This window comes from Trichosurus vulpecula, chromosome 2 (genome assembly GCF_011100635.1).
Source record: "Trichosurus vulpecula isolate mTriVul1 chromosome 2, mTriVul1.pri, whole genome shotgun sequence".
NCBI lineage: Eukaryota > Metazoa > Chordata > Mammalia > Diprotodontia > Phalangeridae > Trichosurus > Trichosurus vulpecula.
In genome coordinates this window covers 299,192,889-299,211,705 of record NC_050574.1, presented here as the reverse complement: position 1 = coordinate 299,211,705, position 18,817 = coordinate 299,192,889, and the positions used below count along the sequence as shown (strand labels likewise).

The window sequence follows — 18,817 nt, the reverse complement described above, 5'->3', positions numbered from 1 at the left end:
ATCCTATGCACCCAGTGATTGAAGCAGTGGGCTGGACATGTTAAAACAACAGAAGCAATAAACACTTGGCGTAATAACAAACTCCCATTTGCTGGTTTGTCAATAAAGCATATTTAGCCTAAAAGCCATTTAGATCCTCATTCTATGTATTCATTGGTTTGTTATTTTTTTTTTTTTTGGTTTGTTTGGATTTTGTTTTTGGTGGTGATCACATTTTAGGAAAGGCTTGTTTTTTTACCAGAATTAGAAATTAAGATCTCTTTTGCTAGTAAACAGGGTTCTTCTTTTTCCACGACTTTGGGAAGGCCAAGGTATTTCATCTGTTGACTTTCAGGAACAAAGATGTTTGTGATGTTTTGATGTGTCAGTTCTTAGAAAATTTGTCCGAGGTGAGATTTTCATAGGTGAAATCTAGAGGAAAACATGAATTTAAAAATAATCATATAACTGATGCCCCCCTCCCTTTTTTTTTTTTGCATGTAGGCGATATGGATTAAGTAGACAGAGCAAAACAGAGAAGGTAAGAAATGAAATAGCTACTAATTAAAAACAAAATATTCCATACTAAATGAAACTGGAAAGAAGGTAAAACAATTTAAAATAATTCATAGACTTATTTCTTTAACATTGATTGTAGAAGACCCATGTGCCGTAGCAGAACACTGGTTGGTTTTGGAGTTAGAGGACTTGAGTTCAAATCCCAGTGTTGCCACTTACTACCTGTATGGAAATGGGCTAGTCACTTGACTTCTCTGAGCCTCAATTTCCTCATTTTTAAAATGAAGGGGCTGTTAAATGAAGGGCCTTTTAAGTCCCTTCCAGCTCTTAATCTTATAATCTTAGGATTTTTTCTTTCCTTCCCTATTTTTTTTCTCCTTTCTTAAAGAGAGAAGAAAAGAACACAGCTGGCTTTCAAAGTTTAATTGGTGCTTTTTTTATGCCACAATTACTTCCCAGTATACCTACCCTTCATCAAACCCTTCCATGTAACAAAGCAAAACTGTTCAACAAAATTGACCAACAACAAGACCAAGTCTGAAAAAGTATTTAACGGTCTGCCCGTCTAGTCCCTCTTTACTCTAATGAGATGAAAACAAGAAGGGAATTTTTAATCATCTCAAGAACAGAAGTTTTGATCATCAGTTACTTGTTTAGCATCCACCATGGCGGAATAGGCCAGAGGTTCCTTACTTTTTGTAATGAGCAACCACGTTGGTGTCCATGTAACAGTAGCTGACGTTTTGTAGTGTTTCACTCTTAGTTTATTAAAAAAAGAGAAAAAAGCAGCTTCCCTTGCCACAACTCTGAGGGAAATAATACAAGCAGTGCTATCTGGATTTTTGAGGAAAATGAGGCCTGAAGGGCTAAGTGACTTGCCTGGCTGTCTCACAGCTAGTAAGGGCAGGATCCATGCTTGGAAATGAAGTCTCCCAGTTACATGTTTAGTGCTCCCTCCACAAGAGCGTGCTGCCTGTGAAGTCTTCACATCAGTCAGAGTTGAGTGATAGTATTAGCAGTCAAGGTCATTGACTGCTGGCAGGGAAGTCAATCTTGCCATTAGAATGAAGGGAAAGAGACGTACCAGCAGCCTTTTACCTCTGCTCTGCTCACTACCCACAGGTATTTCAGACCCTGGCCAGAGGCTTCAGCTATCTTTCTTTTGGGGACCCCTACATAAGGCCCTTGGAGTACAGAATAAGAATTAGATATAGTCCCTGCTCTAAGGGACTCTCTGTAATCTCAGTCTAATGTACCTAAGATAGAGATAAAGGCAAAAATAATGAGAGAGATTAAATAAAATAATGACCTAGAATAGTTCTTTTACAAAGTAGAGTGAAATAGGAGGTAATTTCTACTTTTCTAAGAAAAATAAAAAAAATTATCTTTGAGTGAGAAACTTCTGTAGCTCATTGATATATCTGTTTACAGATTATATGCATGACAATGTTGTATAACGGATGGTGAGCTGACCTCCAAGTCTGGAGACTTGGGTTTAGGTCTTTTCTTCTGATACATTGGCTTTATGGAACACAAGCAAGTGTCTCAGGCAACTCTTTAAGACTATAAATTGTAGTCCATTTGTTGAACTGCATTGGTAAAGGGAATTTCTTAGAGCTTCCTATACCAATTAAATCACTGGTCTAGTCAAAAACCCCAAACTACCCACCCTACCCCCAAAATCCCCCAAAACATTAACTAGGCCAGGAAGAAGGTTGCCAACCAGTTGGTATTTAAATAGTTTGGTGTGTATTCTATTACAGAAGTTCACCCTTCTCACAGATGTGTCATGGTAGGGTTTTTTGTTGTTTTTTAAAAGATCTGATTTTGGTCACCCTAGCTAGATAAAACAAGAGAACTTAAAGCTAAAATATTAGGAAAGTTGGTCAGTGATTCTTAAAAAGTTTGAAAACCACTGCTCCAGGGTGTGTTCTAGTATTGAGGGGATAAAGGGATCAGTCCATTTGGTCACTACCCCCTGATGCCACTTGCTCTTTCCTGCCCACGAACTTTGCTCGTACCTTTTTGGCAGGTATTAAAACACCACTCCCCCCTCCTCTTCATCTCTTCATATTCTCTATCCTTCAAGACTCATTGGCCCAAAAGTGATTTCTCACTCTTCTGAGTTCTCATGGCAGTGATTTTCTATAATGCCCCTTTGACACTTAATCAGGTACTATTTTGATAATTTTTGTCCTTAAGGAGCTTGTATTTTGTTGTAATGTCATTTGTGCCTTCTCCTCTTAGCATCATACCCTGATCAGTCAACAAGTCTTTATCAAGGTCTTGCTGCATTTGAGATGTTGTGGTAGGCACTTTTGAGAGATGTTTAGAAATAACAGCACTTTAAGTAGCTTATGTTGGATTTGGGGAGACATATGGGAGTAGAGAATTAGCAATACAGGGCAATGTTTGTTTCCAATTGAATTATGACTTATCTTTTTTTTTTTTTAAACACCATCAGTACTTTGGCACTAACAGGTCTTACTTATGATTTTCACAGACTGAGGACAAGAAAATGGTGTTGCCTTCAGGGTTCTCAGGGTCGGGAAAATCCCTTGACGAAGATGAGCTTCAAGCTGCCGAAGAGGTGTGTGGCCCATGTAGAAAGAAAGCTTAGGGTTGAATTTGAGCCAGCGTGGAAGAAATTTGACTTTCATCTCTAGCTTTCTAAAATGGTTAGTCCCTTCCTGTAGCCAGAAGGTGCAAGGTGGTCATTTCATTATAGTCATATTTCCAACTTAACTCATTTTACATCATTAAAAAATTGAATTGACCAAAGGGAAAGAAAGTTCCCAAATTCCATCATAAAGAGTCACTTTGCATTCTTCAAGTATAATAGTTTATAGTTTTAAAAGTTTAGGGGCCTTGCTCACTTTTTCTGTCATTTTTCTCTCATCAGCGCCATATTGAAACCCTGATGACTAAAATGGCTGCTATGGCAACAGAAGAGGTAAGTGGGAGTGGGAATGTTTTGGTACTTCTGTGGTTCTGGGGAAAGAGTATCTCTATGTCTTCATGGACTTTCTCCTATAGAAGTATCTCTTGTATCTCCCAGTACCTTATTTCCTTATATCTTCCTATTACCCTAGTGGTCTTTCATGTTGAAGAGGCCTTATGAATTTGTATTTCCATTCAGTAGCAATCTGTATTGCAAAAGGTGTGATGCAACAATTGAAAAACTAGCTTTTGATGTCATTTCCAATGTTGGTTTCCTTCTGAAGTATTGATATTTGTAAACTGGGAGTCCTATCTGCGACAACCTCATATACCTGTGTCAGAAGGTTAATTAAGTTTTTTACTCTTTTCATCTTGTTGTAAAGTGCTAGCTTTTATGTATACTTTTAATATAGTGCTTTAAGGTTTGCAAAATCTTTATATGTTTTTTGATTTGGTCCTGACAACAGCCCTGTGAGGGAGATTCTGTTATTACCCCTATTTTTAGAAGAGAACACTGAGGCTCTGCAGTTAAGTGACTTGCCCAGGATCTCACAGTTATTAAGTGTCTAAAACAGACAGGATTTAAACTCAGGTCTCCCTCGCTCCCAAGTTTAGAGCTCTATCCACTATGCCACCTGAACTTCCTTTTTATTTGAAAGTAAAGCACTTGTTTTACTGCTTTTTATTCTTCCCCAAACCCAAATTCCTTCCCTACCTGTGCCTAAGTTGGATTTCATTTGTAGGCATTTTACAGATGTGGAAATTGAGGCCCAGAGATGAGAACTAGCTTGATTAAAGTCAAATAACCAGTAAGAAGCAGAGGTTGGCCCAAATGTAGAAGCCAAGTAACTGATGATGTCTGTGTCACTTAGAGGTTCTGAGGCCATTGTTAGTGACCTTTACTTTTCCTCATTACCCTCTTACACCCATTCTCTCTCTCTTTCTCTCTCTCTCTCACACACACACGTATTTATATGTAGATACGCATATATGTTTATACATCTATACAAATGCATATATACGTGTACACACATACACGTATATGTGTGTATGTGTATGCTCATCTATTTTCTCTTCTCTTTATTCCTCCCATCATCCTGCCTTCTCTCTTCCATTCTCTTTGTTCTTTCTCCCAAAATGTATCATAAGTCTCCCAACTGCCCCTCTAAGGACTGGCAGGGTAGCACGTAGAGAGAGCACTGAATTTGGAGTTAGAGGACCTGTTGCTTATCACCAGCGTAACCTTGAGCCTCTCAGGGTCTCAGTTCCCTTGTCTGTAAAGTGGGTGGTTTTGGACAAAGTGATCTCTAAGGTCACTTTCAGGTATAAAAGCTTTCTGCTTAGCTTCACAGGTGGCCCTTAAGGTGAGGGGTTGCCTAGACTAGATCTTTTCTTTCCAGGGGGGATGAGACTGGCTCATTAAGCATTCTAGTCTCGGACTTGGATTATGACCTTTACTAGCTCTATAACCTTGGGCAAGTCATTGAATTCCTCTGAGCCTCAGTTTCCTCACCTGTGAAATGGAGGTAATCACCTACTTCACGGGTGAGACTCAAAATAACAAGTTTACATTGCTTTGCAAATTTTAAAGTGCTCTATAAATGCTTAATGATGATGATGATGAGCAACTTGAAATGCAGGAAGTAGAGGGGGGTGCTTGTTATTAAGTTGTTCATCTGGATGCCTATTTGGATACTTATTTACTCTGTTCCTGTCATTAAATTGGGTGATAAATAGAAGCATCGATAGAATTATTTCCTATGTTAAACAAAAAGGTCTTGACTTATCTTTGCAAGGAAAATTCAGAGAACTTAGTCATTGTGATTCTGTGAAACGTGCTTCTAAAATAATGCTCCTTGCTGTGTTTCCAGAGCCGACTGACTGCAAGTGCAGTAGGCCAGATTGTGGGGCTTCGCTCCGAGGAGATCAAGCAGATTGTCTCAGAATACGCTGAGAAGGTACGTGGGGGGAGCCGAGTGGAGACCTTTTCCTCAGGTAACACCCAGAGGTGTTGTTTATCTCACCAGCTGTGATCAGGGCTGAGCTGTGATTCATTAACCTCAGTTGTCAAAAACAAATAAACCATGTCTTGCCATGTAGAGCAATGAGGTTTTGCTGATTAGCTAAATTAATTTTGTTCTTTAGCGGCTGTGTTTATAGAAATACGCAAAGAAAACCTGTCTGTCTGAGCAATTAATCCATATGATAAATCGCTGCCTGCCTCGAGTTCTGAGCATTTGTCCTCCTCTACCAGGCTCCTTGTAGCTGTGTTTGGTCTTGGTTTGGTGACAGTGGTGAGGAATGGAGCCTTGCCACTGAGGAGATAAACTCCATAACTCAGCTGAAGCCCATGGCAAGATTTCTTCCGCTGCTTTATTAAAAAGGCATGGAAAGAACAAAAACCCAAGAGTCGTATTTCAGTGTTAGATTTCTTCTGTTCTAAGAATAGGCAACAGGACCTTGAGTGTCTCAGGGGAGACAATGATTAATCACCTTGCAAAGAACTGATTCGAGTCAGGCTGAGATTATGGCATGTCTAAAATCAGATATACAGGACACTGTACTGCATTCTTCCTTGCACAGGCAGTTTGTCCTCTCTGACCCCCAAACACACACTCAGTCAACAAGTATTTATTAAACTCTTAACTATATCTCAGTCACTGCTCTAAGTTCTAGGAATATAAAGGCAAAAGGGAAATAGCTCCTGCCCTCAGGGACCTTGCATTCTAAAGGAGAAGACTACAGTCTCTCTCTCTCTCTCTCTCTCTCTCTCTCTCTCTCTCTCTCTCTCTCTCTCTCTCTCTCTCTCTCCCCCCCCCTTTTCTCCCCCCCTTTCTCTCTCTCCCTCTCCCCCTCTTCGTCTCTCTCTCTCTCTCTCTCTCTCTCTCACACTCACACACGCACATGTACACACACCATATCCTCTAACTTTCCCTCCCTTTTCCAGAAGCTGTTAGAATAAGAGAACAGTGCTCCTCAGCTCATGTGTAATATTCTTGTGATGTGATTGCACCAGCTGGTATATTCAGAGAGTGAGTGCCCACTCATTCATGGAGGTATAATCTGCTGTTGAGACAGCAGGCAGCCATCTCTATACTTTACTGTCAAGTATGGCCCTTTCTGAAGGTGACAGCTGATAAAATTGCTAGGAGCTTTTCTTTAGCAGGTGGTAGGTAGTGTTTTGGTTCGTCCCCACTGTCTTCTTTGGCATCCTCTCCGAAGGGAAGCTAAGACACATTTTATAGTCTGTTGTGTACAGAAGTAAGGGTTTTATCTGAAATGACTGCATGGACAGAATTGTTTGGGGCCTTGTTTCATCTGATATTTGACAAGGAAAATGGATTTGGGTCATACTTGAAAATGTTAATCATGAAACATAACACAAAAAATGATAGATGATGTGGAGACAGTTTAAAGGAGTGATTTGATTAATAAGTGTGTGCATTGTGTTAGCAAGAATCATCTCAGGGACAAACTTCTTTTGCATACATTCCATAAGTCTTATGAACTGTGATCTTTCAGCTTAATGGAAGAGAATAAGCATGTATTAAGCACCTACTATGTGTAAGGCACCATACTAAGTGCTTCACGAATATTTCATTTGATCCTTTGGTCATAGTCTTTCTTGACAGATTGTGCCCAACATAATTCACACTTTCACAAATCTTCCTTTGAAAACAGGAGTATAAATTCATTAAGCATACTAAAATTTAAATGTGTGTTGATCATACTGGGCAAATACTGTTTTAAAGACATTTAAAGTATTCAAATCATTATTCATAATCAAAATAAGAATTCATTCAATCAGGTAGAACTACTTTGTGTGGGAATCCTAGCTTTAACAATTTTTGACGGTAAATCACAGGCAGAGAAGACACATGGAATGAACGGAAATGAACAGGACTGAGGTTCATGAAAAGAAAACATACATCTACCCGAATTATTTAGAATAGAGGAGAGGCCTACAACTTGTAGTAAAATTAACTCCAGGAAGATAAGTAAGAGCAATAAAGAGAGCTTTCCTAGGGTCCTGTTGGACCACTCTTTCTGGATGGTATTAGAGCTCCTGAGTAGGCCAAAAAAGCAAAAGAGTTGCTGTTTTGGCACCATATAGAATTTTGTTTCTCAGAATTATCTTTTTTAATGCTGTTATCTCCAGGGTAAATAAACCCAGTTTCCTTTGACTTGTCCTCTTAATAATTTTTACTGCTCTTTTGTGAAGTCGCCCTCCAGTTTTTCTGTGTCATTTGAAAAATGAAGTCAAATCCCAAATGAAGATTATGTAATTTTTTCATAATATTCATACTGTACTTTGGCCAGGAAGTCTTTAAAAGCTGAAGTGGGTCTCACTTTAAGAATACAGCATATACAAAAACCTATATTTTTAAAAGAAATAAGAGATGTTTTTTTTATAAATGATTCCTCATTTACATAAAGATTAATTAGGAATAGAGGTCATTTCAGTCTTAACCACCCTGGTGCAGGTAAATGTTTGTCTACAAATGATGAGTTATTTTTTGAAAGCGTGGCACAGTGGAGGGCCAGCCTTGGAGTCAAGAAGATCTGGGTTATCTCATTCTTACCAGATGCGTGACCATGGGCAAGTGCAGCTTTCAGGGACTCAGGCAGCTTTCTAAGAGTATAAGCTGTAGATGTGTTGTTGATCTTGATTGGTAGAGGAAATTTCCACACCAAAGAGTACCCCCACACTGAATAATGAAATCACAAGGTCCCCCCAAATCGCAGAAGATGAGGAGGAGTCAATATTAAAACAAAAATGTTAGGAGCCACTGCCAATTGAAGAACAACCAGTAGATAAGATACTAACACCACCACCCCATATTTCTAATTTTACCTCTGTTCTCCTTTACTTTAGAGCCATGGAGTGTTAGAAATTATGTAGTGTCATTCCTGTGCCCTGCAGCTATTGGTGTTTTGACCATGCTTTCCTTTGAAATAGAAAAGTCAGGAGAATTGCAACATGATGATCCCTGAGATCTCAGATTTAAATCATAGAAGTTTTGTGGAGAGAGGTCGAGAACAGAGAACAGAATTCTCATGGTAGTGATTTCAGGAGATCTGCCTTTGTTATCCATGAAGTGGGATGATATCTCAGGAGTGCTCTTCTGTGATCAGAAAATGGTATAATATAACACCACTTGACTCAAATTTTAGTACAGTGCTGGTGAGTCTTTTTTGGGTCCTAAGAAACCTCTTCTGGAATGGCATTAACTTCCTTTTATGGGACTGTGTCTTTGGGCTCCTAATGTTCTGAGATGAAAACATATTTCTTCCTTCTCCTAGAGTAGAAGTCATTCATCTTCATGTCCTAGAACCCGCTGGCAGATTGGCGAAGCCTATGGACTTCTTAGAATAATGTTTCTAAATGCATAAGATAAAATACATAGGACTACAGAGGAAATCAGTTTTATTGAAATACAGCTATCATACTGTTTCCAGGTTAAAAACTTAAGGAATAGCTTGTCTTAATTGCTCTCTTGGTGAACCTGGGAAATATAGATCATAGAATCTTAGAAATAGCTTGGAAAAAGCTCTGTACCGGGAATCTGGAGACTTGGATTCTAGGCCCAATTCTGCTGGCAGCAACCTTGGGCGTGAAATTTCTACTGTATTTATCATTTTTATATTTAATCTTTATATACTTAAATAGGGTGACCCCAAAGTCTTAGTGTGGTTTTAAGCTTAAATAGCTATAGTAGTTTAAAGTAGTTCAGGCTTCTGGGACTTCCTGTATATGTACTTATCTCCCTGTTAAAAAGTGAGCTCCTCATGGGTATTTTGTAACCTCAGCTCCTAAGACAGTGTCTGGTTCACTTTGGATTTCCTCTACATTGCTCCACCTCTTCATCCTGAAACTTCATTCCAACCCTGGAATCCACACATTGGAATTGTCCTCTGCCCCTGTGACAGCCTTTTCCTCTAAGGAAATGGCTCTTCCCAGAACCTCTTTTTAAGGATGGTGCCCAAGCCAGCCATGTGTCATTCTGGTCTAGGGTGGACTTTGTCTACCATGCCCCTGAGTAGGGCATTTGTATGTATTCTCAGCACTTAGTAAGCATAGAGTCTGGCACACAGTAAGTGTTTATTAAATATTTATTGACTGACTGTTCATAGTAGGTATATAATAAATGCTTGTTGATGGATCAGTTATACTCCTTGGGTCTCACCTTATTTGTAAACTGAGAAGGTTGAGCTTGGTTCATTTGTGCTTTCAATAAATACTGTTTATGTGTCCTGTTTTATTGATCTAATTAAAATTGTAAGTTATCTTTGAGGCCCAGTTGAAGACATGTGAGCTAGATCTTAGTATCGTTAGGTGGATTCTAATTTATTTAAATGACAAGTCCCAAAGAGTCACTAATCACTTAATGTTGACCTGAAGGGAGACTTCTAATATAGTGACATAATATAGTGACTGTGTTATATAAAAGTTTTATCATTAGCTAAGTTGTAGGCATAAATAGGCTGGCTCTTAAAATCACAGATGGTACAGAGGAGAGAGGGATAATCTACACACTGAATGACAGAGGCCACAACCAAAAGAGTCTCAACAAGCCAAATATTGGACCAAATTTAACAAGATGGACTTCAATAAGAATAAATGTAAACTTTAACTTGGGGTCAAAAAACAGTTTCAAAAGTAGAACATGGGTTAGATAGCATGGTTATCTAATAATTCATTTGAAAAACATTTGGGGATTTTAGCAGACTGCAAGCTCAGGGTATAATAGTAGGGTTGCTCTTGTCCAAACCTGTGATATCATCAATGTGCTGAACACCACTAACGCAGTTCTACAACTCTTCTGTAACTTAGAGAATGAATTTTCATCTAATCATACAGTTAGCATGACTTAAAATTAGGTCTTCTTGACTCCAAGGCCACCATGTTGCTTCTCATCAATTTGATACAATAGTTAAAAAAGCTAATGTAGTCTCAGGTTGCACTAAGAGGAGATTACTGTATAGAAGCAGGGAATGTAATCATCCCATTATACTGTGGACATTGATTGCCTGGAGAATGTCCAGAGGACAATGAACAGGATGGTGATGTCTTTGAAATCTTACCTTTTAAGCTAAAGAAACCAAGGAAGTGTGTTACAGTGGAACTCACGTTAGCTTTGGTGTTGAATTACTGTAAGATTTGAGTCCTAATTCTACCATTTGCTACCTGTGTGACTTTGGGCAAGTCACTTAACTTCTCCGTGCTTCAGCTGATCCATCGTAAAATGAGGAGCACTAGATGGCCTTTGAGACTCCTGTTTGAAATCTATGATTCTATGAAGTGGAGATGTTTAGTCTTGAAAAGAGAAATCATAGGGAGGAGGAAAACCTCTGTACAAATAGTGAAAGGGTTGTCCTATGAAAAAAGAAATAAATTGTTTAGCATCCTTCCAGGGAACAGAGAACTGACGGGAGCTGAGAGAGGTGGTTCGGGCTTGTAGGGAAGCTACTCAGATGTGGAATGGACTGGAAAGGTATTTAGTTCCCTCATTTGAGATCTTCAGATAAAGACTGGGTAGCTACTTGTAGCAAATTTTAAAGAAGAGGTCCTCAGGCAGCAAGCATTAATTAAGTACCTACTATGTTCCAGGCACTGAGCCAAGTGTTGGGGATAAAGAGAAAAGCAGGGCAAATTGCACTAAATGATCCTTTCCAGCTATGTGCTATGTATTTAGCATAGTGCCTCACACATAGTAGGTGCTTAACAAATGTTTCTTGATTTATTGTATGTAAAGCAGTATGCTGACGGATATACAAAGTTTATATAAACAATGAGCAAGCATTTATTAAACATCTACCATATGCTAGGCACTGTGGCCATATAGAAACAAATTTTTGTTCAGTCATTTTTTAGTCATGTATTTCTGTTTGTGACCCCATTGGGGGTTTTCTTGTTAAAGATACTGTTTCCTTCTTCAACTCATTTTACAGATGAGGAAACTGAGGCAAACAGGATTAAGTAACTTGCCCAGGAACTAGTAAGTGTCTGAGGTCGGATTTGAATTCAGGAAGATGAGTCTTTCTGACTCCAGGCCCAGCAGCCTATCCGCTATGCCAACCAGCTGCCCATAGATACAAATACAAAAAAATTTTAACAATCCCTCCTCTCAAGGAACTTACATTTGATAAGAGAACTCACATGTATAGAGAATAAATGCAAGGTTGTTACCAGGGAGAGCCCTGTACTTTGGAGGGCTATGGAAAGACTTGGTGTAGAGGTGTTTTTCTGAGGGATTTTGTGAAATTGATGAAAACTGAGTTATAGTGGGTCAAGGAAAGATGACAATTAAAAAATATTGGAGGGAGCAGGTATGCTCAGCTGAATTAAGGATGTTACAAGGGAAAATTAGGGATGAGAAAGGACAGTTAGGTTGACTATTGTTGGTTGAAAGTCTTTTATGTCTCTGCCTTTCCTAAACTCTCCACAGTACCATGTATTTAGTAGATGTTAGTTTAATAGACTTTTTTTTCTGGAAAACAATGAATTATACTTTCCTCTTCTCATTGGTGGGGGACCTACTGTTATGGATTGCTGCTTCCTCTGTCAGACACAGTGGTTTTATTAATCAGTATTACTTACTTATTTTTCTTTGTTGCAATAGAGAGTTTGATGGTGGTGGAAGTATATATTGAAAAATGGATGTGGTGTAAAAACAAGACATTAAGACAAGAAAAATAATATTTATTTATTTGTTGACTTTTTCAGCCTGAGGAAAAATTTGGACATGGGTAAATATTGAAAGAACAGTTGAAGGTGAAGGAAGATGAATATGGTAATGAGGCCCCTTTGTATGCAGAAGAAGGGAGGAGGTGTATGTTAAAAGAGGGAGTGATGTTGAAGTTAGATTTTGGTACAGCATGAAAGGTTGAGTTATTGGCCTGACACCATGGAAAAGGAGGATGATAATTGGCTAGTATCTTTGACCTTCCCAACATTTAAACAGTCCCAGAGTGGAGATGGTAAATTTTGGCTGCCTCACCAAACTCCTTTTTATTAATGTGTTTCATTTCTGTCCTAGTTGGACAGATAATTTAGAAGAGAAGAATAGAGGAATTAGATTACTGTATTTTTTTTTCCGTTTCCACTTTGTCTCTGTAATTGTTTTAGCAGCTGACTGCAGTCTACACACTCCAGGAGGAGGAGGAAGCACCCTCCAGCTGTGTGTGGCTGTAATAAACAAGGAGCATCTGTGTGTTGGGGCCAAAATTTTCTTACAGAAAACAACAATGTGCAAAATGTGGAAGTGGAAAGGAAGAAATCAAAAAAGGGGGAAGAAAAGATGATGCATTGGAGGACCGCAAAATGAACCATTGAACTAGCTTCTTTGTGTAAAGCCCATTTACTTATTAGAAGAATAATTTATTTGCCAGATGCTAAAAACTCTGAATCCTCCCACCTTCCCTGAACCCCAATTAGTCTTCCCATTCTGTTTCTTCCTCTCTAATGTCAAATCATGTCCTTATCTTGCCTAAGAATTCATTTAAAAACTTAGATACCCCTTCTTTTCTTTCTAGATGAATGCCCGTCAGTTCATTCACTTGGATCACCCTGATATACTTACTGCTTCTCCTTCCTCTAGGGAACCTTTTTGTCTTTTCTGCTTATCCCAGATCGTGATTTCTTTGTTTCTGCCTCTTCCCTTAATAACTTGACCCTGACTCCTGATTGTTCCATTTGTTTAATGTGAATTGGGCTTTCTTGACCCTGGACTGTCCCTTCATTCTGATTAACAAGGCTATTAGGGCTTAGTCACCCAGTCTCCTTTCCTGGACAAAGATGATATATTATAAACTGGCTAAATAAGTGTTGAGGGTGTATGGAATAGAGGAGAGAACAAAGTAGTAAATTTGGAAAGGGGGCTAGTGCTAAATCTTCCCACCAAGGTGAGATTTTTTTTTTAATAATCCTTAACCATTTATAGAACTCGGAGAGAATTTGAGAAAATGATTTATTCATACCTTGAGAGTGCTATGGTTCTTATTATGTCCTAGGGCTAGGCTAAAAGAGGACCCTGAGAGTTCCCCTAATCCAGTACCTGACTTAGTTGGAGTTATTATTGACTGTGATGGTATGGCAGGCCTCAAGAGAAGTAGGCATTCATAACCTTTTTTGTCTTAGAAATATTTTGGCTGTCTAGTCTGCTGAAGCTTATGGACCTCTTCTCCCTAAGCATGTTTGTTGCTTACATTCATGATTGAAAGAAATGTTTAATTCCAGTTAGATTAGTGATCCAAGTTTGTGGATCCCCAGAAGTCTACTGGGGGATCTGTGGACCCCAGGTTAAGAATTCCATGATTGACACCTGTGAGTAAAGATGGAAGTGAGGCACATTCAGGGTGGAAATCATAGATTATCTTTCAAGGCATCCTAAATTGTGCTGTGCCTAGAACAGATTTCACTAAAGATAAATACCCAGTAAGGAGAAAGGGAAGAAAGGTCTTTTGGGGGGAAGAAGCAGGAGAATCTCTTAAAGGGTGAAGATCTGAAATTGCTCAGAAAGATAAGATGTCATTTGAAATAATGATTGAGCTGCCTGCCTGGTGTAGGTGTTAGAAAAATCAACAGGCCTTGAAAATATTAAAAAGCTAAAGAGTATGTTCAGATTTGTAAGATTTGCAACATTTTGTAATTGCATAAAATGATCAATAATTCACGTATTTTTAAATGATGGCTCTGAAATATGCAACTTAATTCAAACAGTACCTCCAATGCAGCCTAGAAGGAGAATGTTATTGATGCTGCATGCTGTACAATTCACAAGTCAGTGTAACTCTAGACCAAGAGCCCAAGCAGAGCAGGCCACCAGGGTGGAAAGGTATTCTCAGTAATTGCTGGACAGAGCTCTACAGGCATAGAAACACCAGCCCACTCTCACCTTAGCAGTATTTGGGATGTTCCCAGGATGTGAGTTGGAGGCACCAAAAGGTCTTTCTGCCCAAAAATATCCCTGCCAGTCTTCCATAGTATTGAAGTAATTATTAGAAAGTGTGCTAAGGATATTGACAACAAAGAATTAGTCCAGGAAAATAGTATAAAACAGGTTTCAAACACTCCCAAGTGCCCCAACCTGATTAAAATGTAATTGAAAAATATTTAACAAAACAAAAATATAATGAAACATAGATAACATATTTTTAAAATAAGTCACTATGCTACCACCAGGGATCCAGTTTCCATTTGTGTTTGACCTCACTGGTATAAAAGATAGTAAGGAAATTTCTGCCAAGAAAAGTACCTAGGTGGGTAGCTAGGTGGTACAGTGAGTAGAACACCGACCCTGTAGTCAGGAGGACCCAAGTTCAAATCCTGCCTCAGACACTTGACACACTAGCTGTGAGACTTTGGGCAAATCACTTAGCCCCAATTGCCCTGCCCTCCTCCCTCCAGAAAAAAAAAAAAAAAAAAAAAAAAAAACAAAGAAAAGAAAAGAAAAGTGCCTAGGGTCTAGCCTGGTACTGAGCCTCTCCAGACCTCCTTAGCTGCTCGTTGGACTTAAGCGTTTGATATTTGGTAAAATTTGCCAGATCTGGTGCTTTAGTGCCATACATAGCTTTTGGGAACCCACTGTGCTTTGGCAAAGGAATTGCATGTGGTAGAAGCTAAATAAATGGCTGTGGAATGAATGAATATGACCACCTATCTTGACCTATTAAATAGGAACAAATAGCAGGAACTTCTAGTGAATTAGCGAAAGAAATCAGTAAAAATGACATAGCACCTAGGTGCTGTCAGTGATCAGAGGTCTAAAAAAGTTTCTATTTGGAATATATGAAATACTATAGTATTGTTTAGAGAACACTCTAATAAGATTTTCTTGGGATTCTAGGTCAAGAAAGCCTACCATACTATCTAGATAGAAGAAAGAAACTATCTTTATCAGAAGAAGAAAAAGCCTGTGTTCATATGTCTTTTCTCAGAACAGTTTTTCTTATAGAAGAAATATAGTTTCCTTAACAAATGTTGGAAAATTACTTCCCTTTAATTAAGAAATCCCAGCAGCCTTGCTTCTAACCTTTGGATTTTAAGTGTCATCCTTTGCAAATTAATCAGGAGCCTAAACAAGCCAAGGATAAAAGATTGCTTCAAGGGCAGCAGAGGAGTCTCTTCAGGTACATCAGATAATTAGGGACTAAATGAGATAACCTAAAGAGAAACCAGCTGCCCAATGAGAGCATTGTCTTACAAATACTGGAGAAAAGCTTAGCTGAACAGTCTCTTCTAGGATTTTACTTCAAACTACTCTTGATAAAGGTGGATCCTCCCCACCCTCCCCATTAATATACTGTTTTTATTTGGTTATGTGGTCTGACATATCTGTTGTTCTTGCCTTTTGGCTGCTCACATATATTGCCTAAGTTGGGACTAGGATTCAAAAATAAAATTGATTGCCTACTATTCGCTTGTTGCTATTTTCATCCCTGGGTTTACCACCCAAGTGTGGGTTGCCAGTCAGCCCTAGTGGTGTTATAAAAAATTATCAAAAGGAAATTAATTCTGATCTTAAAATATAGAGCACATCTTCTGCTTGGAGAAGCAAGGACTTAGACTTTTGGGGACTGAATTTTCTGAATAAGTAAGAACTATTCTGCTAACATTAGTTCTGTGGCTTTACAGAAGTCACTTAACTACGAAAGACCTCCATTTCCTCATCTTCAAAATGAAAGGGTTGAATGCAGTAATCTTCAAGATCCCTTCAGAACAACAACAACAAAACCCCTCTGTGATTCTGTTTCCATGTGTATACACTCTGCTAAATTTACTCTCATAACTTACCATAGGTTATGCCAGTGGTGTACAAACTGTGTTGGGTGCTACCTACCTGGAAAGGCTTCTAGTTTCAGCCTAATAGCACATTGTATATTTGCTGCCTAAGAACTACACCTAGCTGAATTTGGAGAGTCTTATCACCAGATTTGCTGCAGGGTGACAAATTCTTCTATCACAGTGTCTCTTGCAGATTATCCTAAAAAGTATAGAGGCCTTGGGTTCCAAGTTAGTGGAGGATCCATGGAATATTGAAGAAAGGTCTATATATCATAGAACCCATGACTCTTGATCACAGTTTCTACCTCTTAACCATGAGTCCTAATGTTTTTATTTCATTCATTTTTCATAAATGGTAGCTGGTAGCTCTCATTTTTTTTAAAAGAAAGATACTAAAAATTTCTCAAATATTCTTGTAGATCTGTGTTTAATCATTAAAAAAGTGAAGATACTCAAATATTCTCAAATATTCAAATGGTTCTATGATTTAGTCTATATGGATATTTCTTCTGGTTATGAAGATTGCTAGCAATACAGGTTTGCACATTTGTATTTTCCCATAAATTTGACATAGCAGGACCACTTGAGGCATAGGGGCTTTCCTCACTTTTTCTTGACATCCTGAGGACTCCAGTATATCATACAGTCTATAAATTATTCTTCCACAGGACTAACATATCTTCTTTTTTGATCGATTAATCAAAAATCAATTATTAGACACCAGTTATATGCCAAAGCTGTGCCAAGTACTAGGAGTAGAAATGCAAAAGTGAAAGAGGCCCTTTGTTCAGTATGACTGGGGAAAGATAAGTGATCATCATTAGCATCATTTTCATTTTGATTGTAGTAAGAAGGCCCCTCCCTGGTAGCCTTGTTTATATAAGGAGGGGATATGGAGTGGGGACAGGCCAGGCCAGGACAGGGCTGTCAAGCACATAGGCAGACCCCCAAGGCAGGTGAATCCCAGGCCAAGTATGATTCTCCCCCTTGCCTATCATCCACTTCACTCTCCTTACTAAACATCTCAGTGATGTGACAGAAATCCTTTTTCCTTGTTTGCCTCTTCATCAAAGTTCTTTGAAAATCTTTAGCTAGCTTCAGAAACTTGGTGGGAAGAAAAAGAGTCTTTTACATAACACTTAGTCCTAAACCCTGGCTTGTTGCTGGTGCTCTAACAACCATTTGGTAACTGCAGTCTCTGTATTGGCCATCAGAGTCTGGAGATAGCCACTGATTGTGAGTTAACACTGCAGACCCTGAGCTTATTCTGTCTATTGTAGACATCTTAGCAGAATGGGAATAAAGATCCTCATGATTCCAGGCCATCTCAGGCCCCAAATGGCACTTCTTGAGGTCTTAAATTTCCTTGATGGCATCCATGACTCTGCTTTTCCTTTATTGTTCCTTATTTAATTATGTTGTTGAGTCATTTCAGTCATGTCTGACTCTTTGTTATTTCATTTTGAGGCTTTCTTGGCAAAGATACTGGAGTAGTTTACCATTTCCTTCTTTAGCTCATTTTACCAATGAGGAAACTGAGGCAAACATGGTTAAGTGACTTGCCCAGGGTCAACACAGCTGATAAGTGTGTGAGGTCAGATTTGAACTCAGGGGGTTGAGACTTCTGGTTCTAAGCCCAGTGCTCTATCCACTGTGCTACCTGGCTTTCTGTTTGTAATGTAGGAGCTTGCATATACCCACCATCTGCCCATTGCCCTTTGAGTGTGTTTCATTTTGAAGTCAATTGTTCTTACTATCTTGTTTTTGTACACCCCTGACTTTTCCCAGTATCCTTCCTTCTTTCTCTCCACATAATATTTTATAAAGAACAAGAGAAAATAATTTTTTAAAAAACAATTAATACATCAAAAAATGAAAATATATGCATTGTTCCCCATTCATGGATACCCCTACCCCGCCCATATGCAAAAGAATAAGGCGTGTGTCTCCTCATATATCTTTTTTGGTGCCGTGTTTGCTTTTTGTGTTTTTGCAACATTCACTTATGATTATTTCGTGGTGCTTCTTTCTAGTTACACTATTGCAGTCATTTTATATATGTTTTCTTGGCTCTGCTTACTTCTCCTTCACTTCTTGTTAAGTCCATGCTTCTTTGCATTTACCATTTGTTTCTTGCAACACAGTAACATTCCATTTTATTCAGGTGCCACAATTTGTTTAGCCATTCACCAATTGATAGGAATCTATTTTGTTTCCAGTTTTTTGCTAATATAAAAAGCATGGTTATAAATAGTCTGATGTATATAGGGACTTTCTTCCTATCAATGAATTCCTAGTAGCAGAATTTCAGAGACAAAGGATAAGGACATCTTAGTCACTTTATTTGTGTGATTCCAGATTGCTTTCCAAAATAATTGATCCGATTCACAGCTACATGAACAATGCACCAATTTGCCCATCTTCCCACAACTCCTCCAACACTGAATATTACTATCTTTTGTCATCTTTGCCAGTTTTCTGCCTTGGGGTGTGATTCTCATTTTTAATCCATTGGAGACCCTAGTGTTCTAGACTCATAGCTGTATAGTAATATCAGGTGAATATTTGTATTTCATCAAGGAGGAGTTTGGT

At 38.7% G+C, this 18,817-nt stretch overlaps 1 protein-coding gene across 2 annotated transcripts in view; it reads left to right on the top strand.

The window, feature by feature from the left end:
- CCDC93 (coiled-coil domain containing 93) overlaps positions 1 to 18,817 on the top strand; it is a 123,912-nt gene that overhangs the window by 39,725 nt on the left and 65,370 nt on the right. For both annotated transcript variants that reach the window (XM_036743449.1, XM_036743448.1), the window contains 4 exons: positions 484 to 520; positions 3,002 to 3,088; positions 3,401 to 3,451; positions 5,310 to 5,396. In XM_036743449.1, the coding sequence (XP_036599344.1) occupies positions 484 to 520; positions 3,002 to 3,088; positions 3,401 to 3,451; positions 5,310 to 5,396 (262 nt within the window). The remainder of the gene's footprint in view (positions 1 to 483; positions 521 to 3,001; positions 3,089 to 3,400; positions 3,452 to 5,309; positions 5,397 to 18,817) is intronic.